At 50.5% G+C, this 17643-nt stretch overlaps 1 protein-coding gene across 1 annotated transcript; it reads right to left on the minus strand.

Annotated features, from left to right (window-relative positions):
- Positions 1–4046: 4046 nt before the first annotated feature.
- LOC123138890 (beta-glucosidase 22-like) lies at positions 4047–14397 on the minus strand. Its single transcript, XM_044558766.1, has 12 exons — positions 14162–14397; positions 13950–14013; positions 6916–6974; positions 6442–6517; positions 6258–6329; positions 6090–6177; positions 5613–5984; positions 5288–5508; positions 5160–5188; positions 4976–5078; positions 4578–4668; positions 4047–4461 (listed from the first exon to the last, which is right to left on the minus strand). Exons 1-12 carry the CDS (start codon positions 14330–14332, stop codon positions 4230–4232), a joined length of 1578 nt encoding a protein of 525 aa, XP_044414701.1. The 5' UTR covers positions 14333–14397; the 3' UTR covers positions 4047–4229.
- Between the last annotated feature and the right edge of the window lie 3246 nt (positions 14398–17643).

The following is a 17643-nucleotide window of genomic DNA, read 5'->3' on the forward strand; positions in this document are numbered from 1 at the left end:
AAAATGAAAAGTTCATTTCATCATGATTAGCTTGTGTCCCAACAAGCATTTCTTAGGTCTCCAACAATTTCATCAGACGTTGAATTTAGTCTGGAGACCTGACCCTGCAGAAGAAATTAGTTCTTCTTCTTAACCATCCACATTTGTAGGGGTGACTGAGAAGCAATGTATCGAAGTGCGCCAATAGAGAATTTAGGCATAGAAGAATATGGATTTCTCTTCATAGGGGGTTAAAGTACTCAAATAAATATGCAGAAAAATTCTTCGAAGATTTGTGAACATAGTGGTTCGAAGAATAATGCACATATTCATCAGACCAATGACTATTTCCCTACGAAACATAAGCATTAGCACGACCATTAGTAGGTGTGCAACCATTTGACGACTTTGGTCCATGTGAAGAATTTTCCCTGGGGTTTTTCTTCTTTATTGGTGGTGTCATGACGGCATTCACCTAAAGATTTTCTAGAAGGCTTTTGGGCACCCAGATTTTCTTCACCAGGGAACCATTCCCGCAGTTAGTTCCAATAAATCTACCAAATACTTCACATTCTGATTTTTAAACAGTTTATAGTTGGAGTCAAATGACTCATGAGCGGAATATGAAGTATCACAGTTGTATTCAGACAAAGTGGATGGATCTACTGGAGGTCCTTTTGCAGCAAGTGATACGTATCCAACGTATCTATATTTTTTTATTGTTTTATGCTATTATATTATCAATCTTGTATGCTTTATATGCAATTTTATATCATTTTGGGAACTAACCTATTAACTCGGTGCCCAGTGCTAGTTTATGTTTTTGCCTATTTTATTGTTTTGCAGAAAAATCATACCAAACAAAGTCCAAACACGATGAAACTTTATGGTGATTTTTACTGGACAAGAAGAGGCCCTAGAAGATTCGGGGGGAGGACAGAAGAGCTATGAGAGGGCCACAAGCTCAGGTGGCACCCTCAGGGGGGACACCCTATGAGCTTGATGGCCCCTCAGAGGGCCCCCTCACCTAATTCCAACACTATAAATTCCCTAAAATCGTGAAACCCCCAAAGTGAGACCCGAAACAATTTTATGCCAACGCAAGCCTCTGTTCTTCCGTGATGCCATCTGGAGGCCTCCGCCGGTACTCTTTCAGAGGGGGGATTGATCACCTTGTTGCCTTCATGATGATGCATGAGTAGTTCCCCATAGGACCTACGGGTCCATAGCAGTCGCTCGATGGGCTCGTACGAGATGTCAGGTTTAGTAGCTTCTGCGAGAGAAGCTCAGAAAAGCTAACCTAAACAAGCAAGCATGTGGATTGATTCTAAGCTAGCCACGGGATTTATTTGTGAGATTATGGACAAGTTTAATGGGTGTAAACATTAGCCACTACTAGAAAAAGGGCTGTTAGTGGCGCACCTATTTTGACTATTAATGGCGCACTATAGGTGCGCCACTATTACCACGCCACTAGTAACAAATACTAATGGCGCACCTCTAGTGCGCCATTAGTATTGCAGGTAACAGTGGCACACCTTGTAGTGCGCCATTACTATTGCTATAGGTGCGCCACTGGTAATTTTTTTTTAATTTTTTTGATTTTTTTCTCAATTTTGAAGGCGGGAAAATAGTAGTGGCGCACCGTCTAATCCCCACCGTGCGCCATTGCTATTTTTGAATTTTGAATTTGGATCTGGATCGCGATTTTTCCCCCTTTTTGCTCGTTTTTTGCATGATATTTTTTCAAATTTTGTTCTCGTTTTTGGATCTTGTACGTTATTTTGCCGGAGAGGAGTTCGCCGGAGAGGAGGGCTGAGGAGAGACCGTGAGCAGGAGAGGAGGGAGGAGGAGGTCATCGGAGAGGAGCTCGCCTACATCGTCGAAGAGGAGAAGGAGGAGGAGGTCACCGGAGAGGAGCTCGCCTACATCGCCGGGGAGGAGGAGGTGGTCGCCGGAGAGGAGTTCACCGGAGAGGAGGGAGGACAAACCGTGAGGGGAGGGGAGGAGAGGAGGGAGGAGGACCTCACCGGAGAGGAGGGAGGAGGAGATCACCGGAGAGGAGGGAGTAGGAGATCACCGGAGAGGAGGGATGAGGAGCTCACCGAAGAGGAGGGAGGAGAAACCATGAGGGGAGGGGAGGAGAGGAGGGAGGAGGAGTTCGCCGGAGAGGAGGAGGAGGAGGAGGAGGTCGCCGGAGAGGAGGAGGGGAGTATGGTGGAGGAGAGGAGGGGAGATGGAGTGGAGGAGAGGGGGAGATGGAGTGGAGGAGAGGTGGAGTGGAGGAGAAAAATGAAGAGTTAAGGAGGAGAGGACCCCGCCCAGCCATATATACGGCATAGTAATGGCGCACAGTGGGCAGGTGCGCCATTACTAACTTTATTTTTATTTTTTTGATCTATTTTGAATTTTGAAGGCGGGAAGATAGTAATGGCGCACCTTGGGCAGGTGCGCCATTACTAACTTTTTTTTTATTTTTTTTATATAGTTTGAATTTTGAAGGCGGGGAGATAGTAATGGCGCACCATGGGCAGGTGCGTCATTACTGAGTTTGATTTTTTTGCCTCTCCAGATCTTGAAAGCCCCGTAACTTTTTTTCTGTTAGGTTTTTGAGGATTCTAGAAAATCGATAACGGGCATAGCCGGTCAAATTTTGATGTAGCTTTTCGAGTAGATGATTTTTCATATAAAAAACTTTTTCATCGGAGGTCGTATGCAAAAGTTAAGGCCATTTTACCGAAACACGGCGGCCTTTTGCAAAAAAATTCAAAATTCATGTTTGTTAATTTTCCTAACAACTAGAACACATAACACATGGGCATCTATTTTTTTGAATCTTTTATCATTTTCTTTTATTTTTTAAAAAAAACTAAAGGGGGGTATGTGTTTGTGTAGGTGAGACATAGCAAAGTGGCGCACCTAGGTGTGGTGCGCCATTGCTATGTGTGGTGGGGGGATGGACCCAAAAAATAGCAATGGCGCACTGCTCATGTGGTGCGCCATTAGTGAAAACATAGCAATGGCGCACCTGATTCTGGTGCGCCACTGTTATATAGCAGTGGCGCACCACATACATGGTGCGTCATTAATGTTCATATTAGCTATAGCCGTTTTTCTAGTAGTGAGCTATTAGCCATCGCACTGGGTGGGGTTGCAGCGGACACGAAATGGAGCGACCAGACGCCACCGATGCGATGTCCTCGAGCGCGGGTTTGACGACGTTGAGGTGCCCGGCTCCCGTGGAGATGGGGAGGTGCTGGATGAGGATCAACACTGATTGCAGGAGAGCGGGAGAAAAGGAGTTGTGGAAGAAGATGGATATGACATGTGGGGGTATGGGTGTCAGTGAGAATAGATTGCAATCCCCGCCGGGATGGACCTTATCCCGATACGAAACAGCTCCAAGGTCAAAATTGATCAGGATCAATGAGTACAAGACGTCGATTCCAAGGATTAAGAGATTGAGGTTTGATTCTGACGAGCCATATGAGTTCAAGGTTTAAAACAAACTTCACTCAAATTTAGATGAGAGCTACTTGGGCGGGCTGGGTACGCCAAATATTTGCCACCAATCCAAGGAATGACCAAATCTAATGGGCCAACCAATTTTTTGATAAGGTCACCATATGGTTTGAGGAGTGTCCCCCCAATCTTTTGACGAGTTAACGGTTTTGAGGGAAAGGTTAGATATGTTTTAACTTCTCAAAACATATTTTTTGTGAATTAAAGGGATTTGAGGGAAGGGCTAGAGACGTCTAATTTGAAGAATAGCCCTAGACTCTTCTTGCGATTGAGGTCCTTAATCAGGTCTTGCACATGCATGAAGTTATCATAGATGCATCGCTTTTGCACAAAGGCACTTTGGCACTTCTTTTTGGCATTTGACACAAAGACACTTTGGCACTTGAAGACAAGCATTGGAAATTGTCACCATATTTTACTTCGAAGTTCAAAGACAATAACTCAGATGGTTTTCTCGCAAAAAAAGAAAAACTCGCATGCTTAAGTATAGTCTGGTTTATTTATATCTGATTACCAAAACGTAATTAGTCATGACACCAAGAACAGAAGGGTATACACCTATTTCTCATCAGAAAAACACCTGATGGTGAGCCACCATCAACTATAAGAAGACGAATAAAATTCCATCTTTCCAAACCGAACAAGAAAAATTATAAGCAACTATATGGACTTTTTCTTGTTTCTCCAGTACCCCCAACCTGAATATCTCTATGCACTGCTAGTTAACCTCATTGTTGAGCATGTGACCTCGTGTCAGGACTAACCATCTTCTCTATGCTTATCCCAATTTCACTCTTTAAGAACTTGGAGTACCACTTAGCAGAGAGCTTTGGCTGCCTTGGCAACTCAGGATCCTGAAAATCAACGTAGTGCAGTCCGTATCGCGAATAATAGCCCGCCATAAACTCGAACACGTCCAGGAATGACCAAACAAAGTAGCCCTTCACGTTGGCTCCATTCCTGCAATAACGATTTTAAGTGTTCCCCTTGTGAACCCAATGGCTAAAACTCTACTAGTAACACCGATAAGTTGAGACAAAATAATCATCTTCAGTGATATACTGAACAACACTCACCTGAGTGCAGCGAGTGTGCTGCCGATGTACCCACTTAAGTACTCCACTCTGTTATGATCATTGACCGAGTCGATGAAGAACTGCCCATAGCCTGAAATATGATAACGTGGAAGAATAGGCCAGAAAGTTTTGATCAGTAGAAACACCAAAAAAGTTAATGTTTGACTTGATACATAGTATCGGTGATGAAGCGGCAACGTAGTGTCTCAGTTTTGCAGAATTTGCCAGCAATGTATTATTTTTTTCAAACCATGGCAATGTGGAATTTCATCATTGGATTATTTTAGGCACTTCCGAAGGATTATAGAACAGTGCCCATGATCTCAGATGCTATATTATGTCAACAATGAAAGATACTGTAAACAGAAAGATTATAGACAAAAGATGAGAAGGCTTGCCATTTTCTTGGACATAGATAGGGATGTTCTGGTATGTGTCCGTGAGGTACTGGAGCATACATTGCAGCCCCTGTGGATCATTGGGCATGTTGATAGGGATGAACTGTACCAATAATGGATAGGTAAAGGTCAATTTGACTGGCTTTGCCCAAAATTCGTCCAAAGAAAAGAGTAACAAAAGTACCTGACCAGTACCGCTATCATTCCTTGACACTGAAACACAAAACAAACAAACGACACAGTTATTTCAATTTTTGCCAGGTGGTTTGAACCATGCTTTCTTGATCCAAAAATAAATAAATCTAGACTTACTTCTGAATGTAGCAGACATGTCGGCGTTGTAGTCCCGGAGGCTCGCGTCGGCGCCGCTCTTCCCATCGCTGACATACACCGACGTGTAGTGGTTGATGCCAACGAAGTCGATGGCCCCACGGATGAGCTCGGACTGTTCCTTGGTGAAGGACGGAATCCGTGACCCGGCCTTCTTCTTCATGATCTCAGGGTAGTCTCCTTTCACCAAGGGGTCCAAGATCCTAAACAAGAAGGCCCAAAAAAAACGTGTGATATATTCAGTTAGAAAAAACACGCTTATATATAGATACAAAATATACGACTGTCGTCGAGAAGATTGTCTCACCAGCCGACCATGAAGTCGAGCGACCTCTGCGTGGCGGCGACGTCGGCGGGGGTGGGAGAGAAGGGGTAGTTCCAGAAGCTGTAGATGTTCATGCCGACGACGCCCCCCTGCGTGGCCTGGTACTTGTCCCGGTAGAGCCTGACGGCGGCGGCGTGCGCCAGGATGGAGTGGTGCGCCACGGTGTAGGGCTCCACGGTGGAGTCCCCCGTGGTGCAGTTCATCCCGTAGGGCGCCGAGCAGCGGCACGGCGGGAAGGCGCCGCTGTCGTAGGCGGCGATGGCGATCACGTTGGGCTCGTCCATGGTTGTCCAGTGCCGCACCCGGTCCCCGAACTCCCGGAAGCACGCGTCCGCGAACGCCGTGAAGTCATCCCTGCATGCATGCAACACACATCAGAATGCACACCCTCGCGCTTGCAAGTTCCAACATCCATCAGAATGTAATAATTTGTGTAGCCAAATAGTAAGATCTTCTTACACGACCCTGGGGCTGAGCCAGCCGTGGTACTCGTCTTCGAGGATCTGAGGAAAATCGAGGTGGTACAGGGTGACATGTATCTGGATTCCTGCAGAGATGTGGGGTAACACAACGATATGAGCCTGAAAAAGGGAATTCCAACATTGATTCATGGATATTTTCTGCTACCTCTTCTTGTCAGCTCATTTATCAGGTTGTTGTAGTACTCCAGCCCTTTAGGGTTCACGGGCCCTCTTCCTCCTGTGTTCATGAAGAGAAGAGAGACAATAAAATCATCAGTCAGGGGAGGTTGCAAGGGTGACGACAGATCTTGGTCTTTCAAATGAGGTGCAACTGGTGTGTTCAGTCTTACTGGGAATGAGCCTGGACCAGGAAATGGAGAACCGGTACGCCTCCAGGCCGGCGTCGCTCATCAACTCCACATCCTCCTACAAAATGCATATGCACACATGAGAGAAAAAACAAATCTGAACTTGCAAACCGGGCATCGAAAACCTAATGGTATGCCATTTGACACGATCAAATTCAAATAATAGTAGTAGTACATGCACAAATTGTCAAAATTACAATCTTCTTCTGCACATTTTTCAGTTTTTCCGAGATGAGCCCGCACATGTTCTGAGGAAAGCCGTAGCCGTATATCATAGTCCATTTGTCAACAAGAAACGGTTGAAAATGACGGCCACATGAGCTCCAACCAGAACGATACGTACGCCTAGAAACCAACACAGGGCGTCGCTGTCGATCCGAAAAATTCAAGAGACGGTTTTACTTTTGTATGTGAGCTAAGCTGGCCTAGTGCACTGGTGAAAGAACATATGCAGACCTTGTATCTGTGGTAGCCGTCTGCGCCCAAATCGCCGGTGCTCTTGTCTGGCATCCTCCCTGCGGTCACGGTCAGATCAACAACGTCATGGTCAGTTCCGTGCACTATCAGCACAAGTTAGTACTGCACTTTTGTGTTGAGAGGTGGGACGATCATGTGTAGCTTGTTTTTTCTAGGAAGGTCAGAGATAGAGTAGGTTCCTTGACAGAGGATTTTAGCTAGAGTTCAGGGGAATTGCTCTGTTCTCTACCAAATTCTGCCTGGTTCAACACATATTTCAGGCAAGCAAGAATTTGTTTTTACCACTCTCCCGGCTTGAATTCTCTGCCCCTCAGTCATCTGAAAAGTTATTTCTAAAGCTGCACATGTTTTGCAAAATGTGCGGGCAACTAAATCTGCTAGATAAGAAAATCTTCTTTCATACGCAAAAGAGTAACAAACATTTCTGCTTCTGTTACTAATTTTTTTGACCAACATAGAAGGTGCTCTGCTTTCTCATTAAGAATTGGAGGAATTATAGATTCAGTCCACTTACGTATAGCTATAGTGAAATTACAACCAATGATCACAAGCATGATCATGGAAGGATCACAACCATTTAGCCATGAAGCTACATGTAAATATGATGATGCACAGAGACGCACTACCGGAACAGGGCCCTGTGCCGACGGCCATATCTATGCCGACGGCCCCCGTCGGCCTTGTCTGCGCTATGCCGACAGCCATATCCAGGCCGTCGGCGTAATAAAGCCGTCGGGCTATTCAGACCTATGCCGCGGCCCCCGTCGGCCCAGAGCGGCCGTCGGCTTACCCAAACTTACGCCTACAGCCGTCGTCGGCATATACCGGCCGTCGGCATAGTTGCGGGCCCGGCGATCCCGCCGTGACGTGCGTCTAACGGCGTCCGATCTATGCCGACGGCCGAGGCGGGAGGCCGTCGGCATAGATGCCCTAACCACGTCAACGATCCGAGGCGCACCGACCACCACTTATGCCGACGGCTGCCGTCGGCATAGATGCCACATCACCGATCCGCGGCGCGCCGGCCATCTGCCCTATGCCGCAGCTATGCCGACGGCTTTCCCGTCGGCATAGTTTTTTTTTCTTTTTTTCTTTTTTCTTTTTTTCTTTTTTTCTTTTTTTCTTTTTTTCATAGCTATATTTTTTTCATAGTTTTTTTTTCTTTTTTTACCACATCATTGTTCTTTTTATCATAGTTCCCTTATCCAGTTCCCGGTCACCCCCTCCACTCGTTAGTTTTTTTTCTTTTTTTTCATAGCTATATTTTATGTTTTCTTAAATATTATTATTTGACTAACTTACATATAGTACGTGTTAATAAGCATACATACATTATTTTTCGGTTCTGTACACAGCGGTGTGACCCGCCTCACGAGCGGTGCCACCGCTAGCCGGCACCTGGAATGGGGAACAGCCGCATCGGGTCTATACGAAGGGGACTTTGCTCCCAAGTGTTTATATATATATATATATATATATATATATATATATATATATATATATATATATATATATATCGGATGACCTACCACAACTGGGTGGTGTTGTGGCATGTCCGAAGAGGCGGCACGCGTCCCCGGTGCGTGGCCTCCCTCACGGACGGCGCCGCCGGCGGCACCTCGAGGGGGGAATCTGCCGCGTCGGTTCTACACAGAGTGGATGTATCTGTGGTTTTGGCCCGGATGTTGCTCCCGGGTGTCCCTATGGGCCGACCTGACACAACCGGGTGGAGAGCTCCACTGGTCAAAGCCCGTCCGTGGGAAGTCAAAGGGATAGATCTCGTGGTCAACCGCTCCAGGGTTAGGCGGGACGGGGGCCCTGGGGGTAGCAATGCCACCGGAGCATCGTACCGGGCCCTCATACATGCGGGGTGGTGTTGTGGCATGTCCGAATAGGCGGCACGCGTGTCCGGTGCGTGGCCTCCCTCACGAACGGCGCCGCCGGTGGCACCTCGAGGGGGGAAACTGCCGCGTCGGTTCTACACGGAGTGGATGTAGCTGTGGTTTTGGCCTGGATGCTGCTCCCGGGTGTCCCTATGGGCCGACCTGACACAACCGGGTGGAGAGCTCCACTGGTCAAAGCCAGTTCGTGGGAAGTCAAAGGGCTAGATCTCGTGGTCAACCGCTCCAGTGTTAGGCGGGACGGGGGCCCTCGGGGGTAGCAATGCCACCAGAGCGTCGTACCGGGCCCTCATACATGCGGGGTGGTGTTGTGGCATGTCCGAATAGGCGGCACGCGTCTCCGGTGCGTGGCCTCCCTCACGGACGGCGCCACCGGCGGCACCTCGAGGGGGGAAACTGCTGCGTCGGTTCTACACGGAGTGGATGTAGCTGTGGTTTTGGCCCGGATGTTGCTCCCGGGTGTCCCTATGGGCCGACCTGACACAACTGGGTGGAGAGCTCCACTGGTCAAAGCCCGTCCGTGGGAAGTCAAAGGGCTAGATCTCGTGGTCAACCGCTCCAGTGTTAGGCGGGACGGGGGCCCGGGGGGCTGGCAATGCCACCGGAGCGTCGTACCGGGCCCTCATACATGCGGGGTGGTGTTGTGGCATGTCCGAAGAGGCGGCACGCGTCTCCGGTGCGTGGCCTCCCTCACGGACGGCGCCGCCGCCGGCACCTCGAGGGGGGAAACTGCCGCGTCGGTTCTACATGGAGTGGATGTAGCTGTGGTTTTGGCCCGGATGTTGCTCCCGGGTTTCCCTATGGGCCGACCTAACACAACCGGGTGGAGAGCTCCACTGGTCAAAGCCCGTTCGTGGGAAGTCAAAGGGCTAGATCTCGTGGTCAACCGCTCCAGGGTTAGGCGGGACGGGGGCCCTGGGGGTGGTAATGCCACCGGAGCGTCGTATCGGGCCCTCATACATGCGGGGTGGTGTTGTGGCATGTCCGAAGAGGCGGCACGCGTCTCCGATGCGTGGCCTCCCTCACGGACGGCGCCGCCGGCGGCACCTCGAGGGGGGAAACTGCCACGTCGGTTCTACACGGAGTGGATGTAGCTGTGGTTTTGGCCCGGATGTTGCTCCCGGGTGTCCCTATGGGCCGACCTGACACAACCGGGTGGAGAGCTCCACTGGTCAAAGCCCGTCCGTGGGAAGTCAAATGGCTAGATCTCGTGGTCAACCGCTCCAGGGTTAGGCGGGACGGGGGCCCTAGGGGGTGGCAATGCCACCGGAGCATTGTATCGGGCCCTCATACATGCGGGGTGGTGTTGTGGCATGTCCGAAGAGGCGGCACACGTCTCCAGTGCGTGGCCTCCCTCACGGACGGCGCCGCCGGCGGCACCTCGAGGGGGGAAACTGCCGCGTCGGTTCTACACGGAGTGGATGTAGCTGTGGTTTTGGCCCGGATGTTGCTCCCGGGTGTCCCTATGGGCCGACCTGACACAACCGGGTGGAGAACTCCACTGGTCAAAGCCCGTCCGTGGGAAGTCAAAGGGCTAGATCTCGTGGTCAACCGCTCCAGGGTTAGGCGGGACGGGGGCCCTGGGGGGTAGCAATGCCACCGGAGCGTCGTACGGGGCCCTCATATATGCGGGGTGGTGTTGTGGCATGTCCGAAGAGGCGGCACGCGTCTCCGGTGCGTGGCCTCCCTCACGGACGGCGCCGCCGGCGGCACCTCGAGGGGGGAAACTGCCGCGTCGGTTCTACACGGAGTGGATGTAGCTGTGGTTTTGGCCCGAATGTTGCTCCCGGGTGTCCCTATGGGCCGACCTGACACAACCGGGTGGAGAGGTCCACTGGTCAAAGCCCGTCCGTGGGAAGTCAAAGGGCTAGATCTCGTGGTCAACCGCTCCAGGGTTAGGCGGGACGGGGGCCCTCGGGGGTAGCAATGCCATCGGAGCGTCGTACCGGGCCCTCATACATGCGGGGTGGTGTTGTGGCATGTCCGAAGAGGCGGCACGCGTCTCCGGTGCGTGGCCTCCCTCACGGACGGCGCCGCCGGCGGCACCTCGAGGGGGGAAACTGCCGCGTCGGTTCTACATGGAGTGGATGTAGCTGTGGTTTTGGCCCGGATGTTGCTCCCGGGTGTCCCTATGGGCCGACCTGACACAACCGGGTGGAGAGCTCCACTGGTCAAAGCCCGTTCGTGGGAAGTCAAAGGGCTAGATCTCGTGGTCAACCGCTCCAGGGTTAGGCGGGACGGGGGCCCTGGGGTGGCAATGCCACCAGAGCGTCGTACCGGGCCCTCATACATGCGGGATGGTGTTGTGGCATGTCCGAAGAGGCGGCACGCGTCTCCGGTGCGTGGCCTCCATCACGGACGGCATCGCCGGCGGCACCTCGAGGGGGGAAACTGCCACGTCGGTTCTACACGGAGTGGATGTAGCTGTGGTTTTGGCCCGGATGTTGCTCCCGGGTGTCCCTATGGACCAACCTAACACAACCGGGTGGAGAGCTCCACTGGTCAAAGCCCGTCCGTGGGAAGTCAAAGGGCTAGATCTCGTGGTGAACCGCTCCATGGTTAGGCGGGACGGGGGCCCTGGGGGGTAGCAATGCCACCGGAGCGTCGTACCGGACCCTCATACATGCGGGGTGGTGTTCTGGTATGTCCGAAGAGGCGGCACGCATCACGGACGGCGCAGCCCCGGCACCTGGAGGGGGGAAACGACGCGTCGGTCCCTCATTTTAGATGTTAATGAAACTTTTCAATGTGTATGAAAATAATATACACTAGAAATATATTTAAAGACAGTTAATAATATTTTTAAAAAGATGTTAAACATGTATAGAAGTTGTTGCAAAAAAAAATGCCACGTGGCACCTTCACCTCCCCTCTGTGTGGTTCCGGGAGAGGAGAGGGCCGAGCAGCGTTAAGAAAACATTAAAAAAGCATATGAAATAATAATACATAAAAAAATATAAAAAATATAACTTATGACTATAAAACATCAAAAATTTATATGAAATAAAAAAACAGAAAGAAGAAAAAATATAAGCTATTAAAAACATTAAAAAATAAAAAAATAACTATGCCTGCGGCTAAGCCGTCGGCATAGGTGCCACGTGGCATCGCTACCTATGCCGACGGCTTAGCCGTCGGCATAGTTCGACCTTATCCTCAGCCGGTCGACCGTCAACCACTCATTCGCCCCGACCCGCTGCTCGACCCGCCCCGCCGCCAGCTCGACCCGCGCCGCCGCCGCCGCTCCCAGTCGCCCGCGTCGCTCCCCGCCGGCCGCCCGCCGCCGCTCCACCCGCGCCACCATCTTCCCTCGCCCCTCCCCCTCCCCGCCTACATCCCCGCCCCCTTCTCCCGCCGCCGCCGCCGCCATGCCGTCGCCAGCTCTTCTTCGCGCCGCCGTGACCACCCTCCTCTCCGCTCCCTCACTCCACCACCACCCCCGTCCCTCCGCCACCTCTCGCCAGCGCCGTCCACACCCGTCCCCGACCCCGCGCCCTCCCTGTCCAGCTGCACCGACCGGCGCCGTCCACCCTGCCCTGCTGCGCCCCTCCGCCGACGCCCTGCTACGCCCCGGCCGGCCCCGTCCACCCTTCCCCGGCGGCTGCCCCACGGCCTCCCTGCTGCCCGCTGCACCGGCACGGCCAAGGTGAGAATTTTTTTAATTTTTTTTGCATTTTGTTACTGTTTTTTTTTGCATAGATGGACATGTGATGAATGGATATATGGATGCATGTACAGATTGATGGTGAAGTTTGTGATAGATGGATGCATTGATGGATATTGCTCAATTTTGTGAATTTGGACACTTAGATATTGCTCAAGTTTTTCAATATGTGCATGTAAAGAGATGAGTGAGGGAAGATAATGGAGTATGAACGAGCTCCGTTTGTTTTTTTATAAGAGAGAAAGAATGGGGGAGAGAGGGAATGGAGTAGGAATGGGTTTAGAGTTTTTTTTTTACAATTTGACATGTTGTTTCATGTTCATTCATAATGTTGTGCCAATGCTTAATGTGAGGTGATGACCTAAATTTTCATCACTCGGTGGAATTAACAGGATTTGTGGTGTTCCATCTTCATGGAGTGATCATCCACGTTGGAGGTGTTTGTCCACGATCATCCCTCCTTTGATCGACTACATCCTCTACATCGGAGGGTGAGCAACAATTCCATGACCTCGTCCACTTTTTTCCATGTCACTAGATTGAATTTTCACATCAAATCGCGTAACCTAGGTCTCCCGTCCGAAAGGGTTGCATCGATAAATATGCATTCAATTGCATATTTATCACCGCAGCTCTTTCGGATTGTCCAGCGCTTTCCACGGACAGCCCGAGGATGTGTAGATTGGGTACGTTGTTCATGCTCTACCCCGTTCCGAGACAGGATTTCAGCGGCCCCTCCCCGTTGTTCTCCGGATGCACATTCTCTCGGCATTTTCTTGATGTCGATGATGATTCCGTGTATGCGGCCGTTGTGCCATGTCTTTCATGTTTCAACTTTTATGATGTTTCATGTCTTGCACTACTTATGTTCGTGGACTTTCGCCGGTGATCTTTAGACGATGAACTTGACTATGTTTAAATGATGTTGATGAACTGTCATATTTCATATTATTCTGTTTTGAAATGTTGTCAAATGAATTGGAAAAGAGAAAACAGGAAAAACAAAAAACTATGCCGACGGCTTTGCCGTAGGCATAGCCCTGCCGCCAGGTTAAACCAGGAGGCGACTTGTGGCAAAGATATGCCTACGGCAAAGCCGTCGGCATAGGTTAAATCTATGCCGACGGCTTTGCCGTAGGCATATCTTTGCCACGTGTCGCCTCCTGAGCCGCCAGCAGTTTTGACAGCGCCGTCTGTGGCCGTCGGACGGAAAACTACGCCGACGGCTAAACTATGCCGACGGCTGCGCCAGGACCGTCGGCATAGCCCCCTATGCCGACGGCATTATTATGCCGACGGTCTGACAGGAGTACGCTGACATGATCTACACTGACGGCACTATGCCGACGGCAGCCGTCGGCATAGATCTATGCCGACGGCCCCTGGCCGTAGGCATAGACCGCGAGTCCGGTAGTGACGGAGGCCATAAGACGTGAGATTATCATCACCTGCATGAGTAAAAGTGTCCCAAATGCTTGCGCTCCTCCCGTCTTCGCCGGTCGCCCCCTCGTACTACACCCGCAACACAAAAAACAAGCAAGACACCCATCAATCGACGAGAAAAACAAAGCAAAACCTGCTCCGTTCCATGGCGGGAAACAAGCGCTAGGACCAAAAAGCTGCGCCGCTACGCCGAGCTGACACGCACCGACGCACGTACCTGGTAGGCCGACGTGCCGGCTCCGAAGACGAAGTCCCCGGGGAAGTCCGCCCTCGTGAAGTTGAGAGCTCGAGCCACCGCCGCCCCGCCGCCTCGCCATGGCGCGACGAGCAGCAGCACCACAACCACCAGCAGCGGCATGAGCGGCGCGGCGCAGGGTATGGCCCTCATGTCTCTCCGTCTCCCAAAACCGACGCCTCGAGATCTTCTGGGCAACCTCTGGCAATATAGGAGTATGTTGTTGGCCGCATGTCGTATTTATCAGCTCCTAGTTTGCGCCGAACGGCAGGTGATGGCGACGCGCTGTGTTTGGTAACCACGAAGAGGTGTTTCTTGCTTGGGGTACCCATGGTGCCAGGTATTGCACGGCCGGCTGTACAAGGAGATGGAGGGAAATGCCAAAAATGGGGCTCTTGCAAGTGAGATGAAATGGCTTCCAGAGAACCGTAGTAATAATAACTTTATAAAATATACTAACCCCGTTTCAAAAAATGTACTAGTGCATAGTAGGTTTTTAGAAGTCAAGCATGTGCATATTTGATCAGGTCTATAGAAAAATAATATGAACCGTAATACAAAATTGGTATCATTAAATTCACCATGAAGTGTATTTTGCTACTCCAATTGCCAATAACTTTCCGTACCCTCGATAGTTGGTTAAGGTACTCCGGTTCAAACACCTTCATTATGACAGTTGGTTAAGGTACTTCGGTTCAAACACCTTCATTATGACGTGTGCAAATTTCATCGTGGCCTCAAGGTATGTGCTCTCCCCATCTAGACAATCTCATCAACGCCATCTGCGGCTTTACCATATGCAAACCTTCTCATAGCAGTCGTGCATTTCTTCGTAGGATAGAATGACAGTTGTCCGCAACAATTCTTCCTCGGTTTGAAATAAGGATCATATTCCTCCACATCATTCACTATGCACAAGAACAATGGTCTGCTCCTGAAGCGACGTCGAAAAAACCCTTCATGGTATGTTATACTAGGTTTGAAGTAATCCTTGTAGAGAAGCCGTGCGCCAACGATCCTATCCTCGGGAACAACTCTCCTGTCCTTTATGGAAGCCTTGAAGCTCAAAACATGCTCCACTTGTCAATCTCTTCCTGGATGCTTATTATCAACATCATTTCAACATCTTCCTCGTCTGAATCTGATGAACCGACGAACTCTTTGTATACGAATTTATTAACCTCCTTTTCTCAAAGTCATCATCTGGCGAATCCATCATTTGTCTACAAATAAGCAAAATAATCTAAAAAAACAACTCAAACATTTTGTCGAGCAAATAGAGGGCAAGGTGATTGTCCATAGGAGTAGGATGTACCGGGGCAGCAAGGACAGCCGGGGAGGAGGGTTGGGGCCGGTGGTGGGGGCGCTATTGGTTGGAGACGGCGACGGAGCTAGGTAGGAGGAGGCGACGAGGCAGACGAGAGGAGAGGAAGAGGACATGCCAAGCTAGGTTGGGCACGATTTGAAGAAATTTGTGATGGCCCCGGCCTGTTGGATCCGACATGACGGACGCGTCTGGGTATGAGCGGGCGTCCTCATATCCGCCCACACTAGGATGGATATAAGAAGTGTTGGACAGCCCAAACATTTGAAATGGGTTTGGGATTCGTTTGAGTGACGTTTTCTTGTCTAGGATGTATGTTCGGACGTTTAGGAAGTGAGAGATCCGATTGTAGATGCTCTAAAGCTATACAACTATAAGAATGTAGAGCATTGGCACCTCATATGGAGCGATAGCACACTTGTGATATGTTGACTACTGAATGGAGGGAGTTCTACGTAAAAGTGGTCCAACAATCTGAATCGTAGTTAGATAGAGTAAAACCTTCTTTGGCTTACAAGAATTTTATAGGATGTAATTTTTGTAGGAAAATCTTCTTTAGAGTTTCTTTGTTTTGCATAACAGAATCACATTCTGATCCTTCATATTTCAAAGGAAAATAAATGTTAGCTCATACTCACCCAAAACACTCTATGCTACGAACCAGACGACCTATTTCTTTCATACCTATATTATTTAAGATACATGTCATCTTATTTTCTATAGCTTTTCTATTTCTATAATATTATTATACTATGAACAAAGAGACCTAAGATCTTCTCACTTGAAAACCTACTTATTTTGGAATTACATATATATTCACTCCGAGAATATATAGTTGGTTGACCCCCCCTCCCCACCCCATCCCTCCCTGCGCCGTCCCTGCGTGCGACAGGGAGGGAACCCTAGCTACTGTTGGTACCCTCCATCCCCTTCCCTTCTCCCCCCTCGCTGCCACTAGAGGGCATTGTCGAGCGAAGCCCGTTCGGCATCGATAGGGCCTTCTCGTCTTCTTGCATGGTGGAATCAACACGGCCCGATGCTACTGGGTCGATATGCAGCACTGGCGGGGTGTGGCGACACGGTGGCAGGGCGTGCCTAGAGTGGCAGTGGCAGGTTTCTCGGCCAGGTCTGCTCACCAAGAGGGGCGTGCTACGGGCGGACGTCTCTGCCATGGTGAATTCGGCTAGTGGATGTGCTGGTGTGGCTGTGGTGATAGTCGTCCGACGGCAGTTAGTGTCGGCTTGGCTCAGTCCAATGTGTTCGAATGGCTCCGGGCGGGCATTGGGTGCATTTCTTTGCGGGCGCATTGGCTTTGATTCGATGACTGGATGGTGGCGCGCTATAGGTGGCGGCGGAGATTGACTCGTCATGGGGGGCATCAGAGGCGGCAATGATTGATGGCTAAGGCTACCCGAGCGGTTGGAGTGTCAGCTGTTTGGGTGACCCCAATCAAGATATGGAGCGGCCTGATCTGACGGGGCGCCGGTCGATGCACCCTTCGGTGGTGCGTGTCGAAAGTCGGCTAGCGACACGAACCTAGTCGCCGGTACGATGGTGTGGTATTACCCCCTTGTTCGGGACTGGATTCTCTCATGTGTGGCTCGGTGCCTCTTTGCCGCGCAGCCTATGTGTCAGTTTTGATCTCTTTCCCCTCTTCTATCAAGGTGGGGTTCATGGGTCGGGTGGGAGGTGCCTGCTTCCCTTCCTAGCGGGTGGCGTAAGCGCGTTTTGCGTTGATGAGATGTTTGGCTCAGGGTGCTGGGCCGGTGGCCCCGGATGGCGGGCAATTAGGTCGGCTCTGACGGGTGCCGTGGTGACGGTGGTGGTTGTGGTCCTTGGTTTCATGGGCGGCAATGGGTATAGTGGTGGGTGGCTCGTGATCTTCCCGTAGAAGTGTCAAAGCTCAAATTTAGATAGGTGGATGGACTTCCTCACAGTGGTAACGTAGGTGTGTGATGATGTAGATGAGAGCCCAAGTGAAAGCTTCATGCATTGGCGTAGACGAGAGGGCACCTGTGAGTGTCACTTTTCTTTTGAGGACGTCTTCATGGGTCTCCTTCCAAGGCCGGAGCTCTGGATGAAAACCCATATCTGTTTGGACTCGACAGCGGTGACACTTTGCGATGCAATATTGTGGGGT

The sequence above is a fragment of the Triticum aestivum genome, chromosome 1A, assembly GCF_018294505.1.
Source record: "Triticum aestivum cultivar Chinese Spring chromosome 1A, IWGSC CS RefSeq v2.1, whole genome shotgun sequence".
NCBI classification, from domain to species: domain Eukaryota; kingdom Viridiplantae; phylum Streptophyta; class Magnoliopsida; order Poales; family Poaceae; genus Triticum; species Triticum aestivum.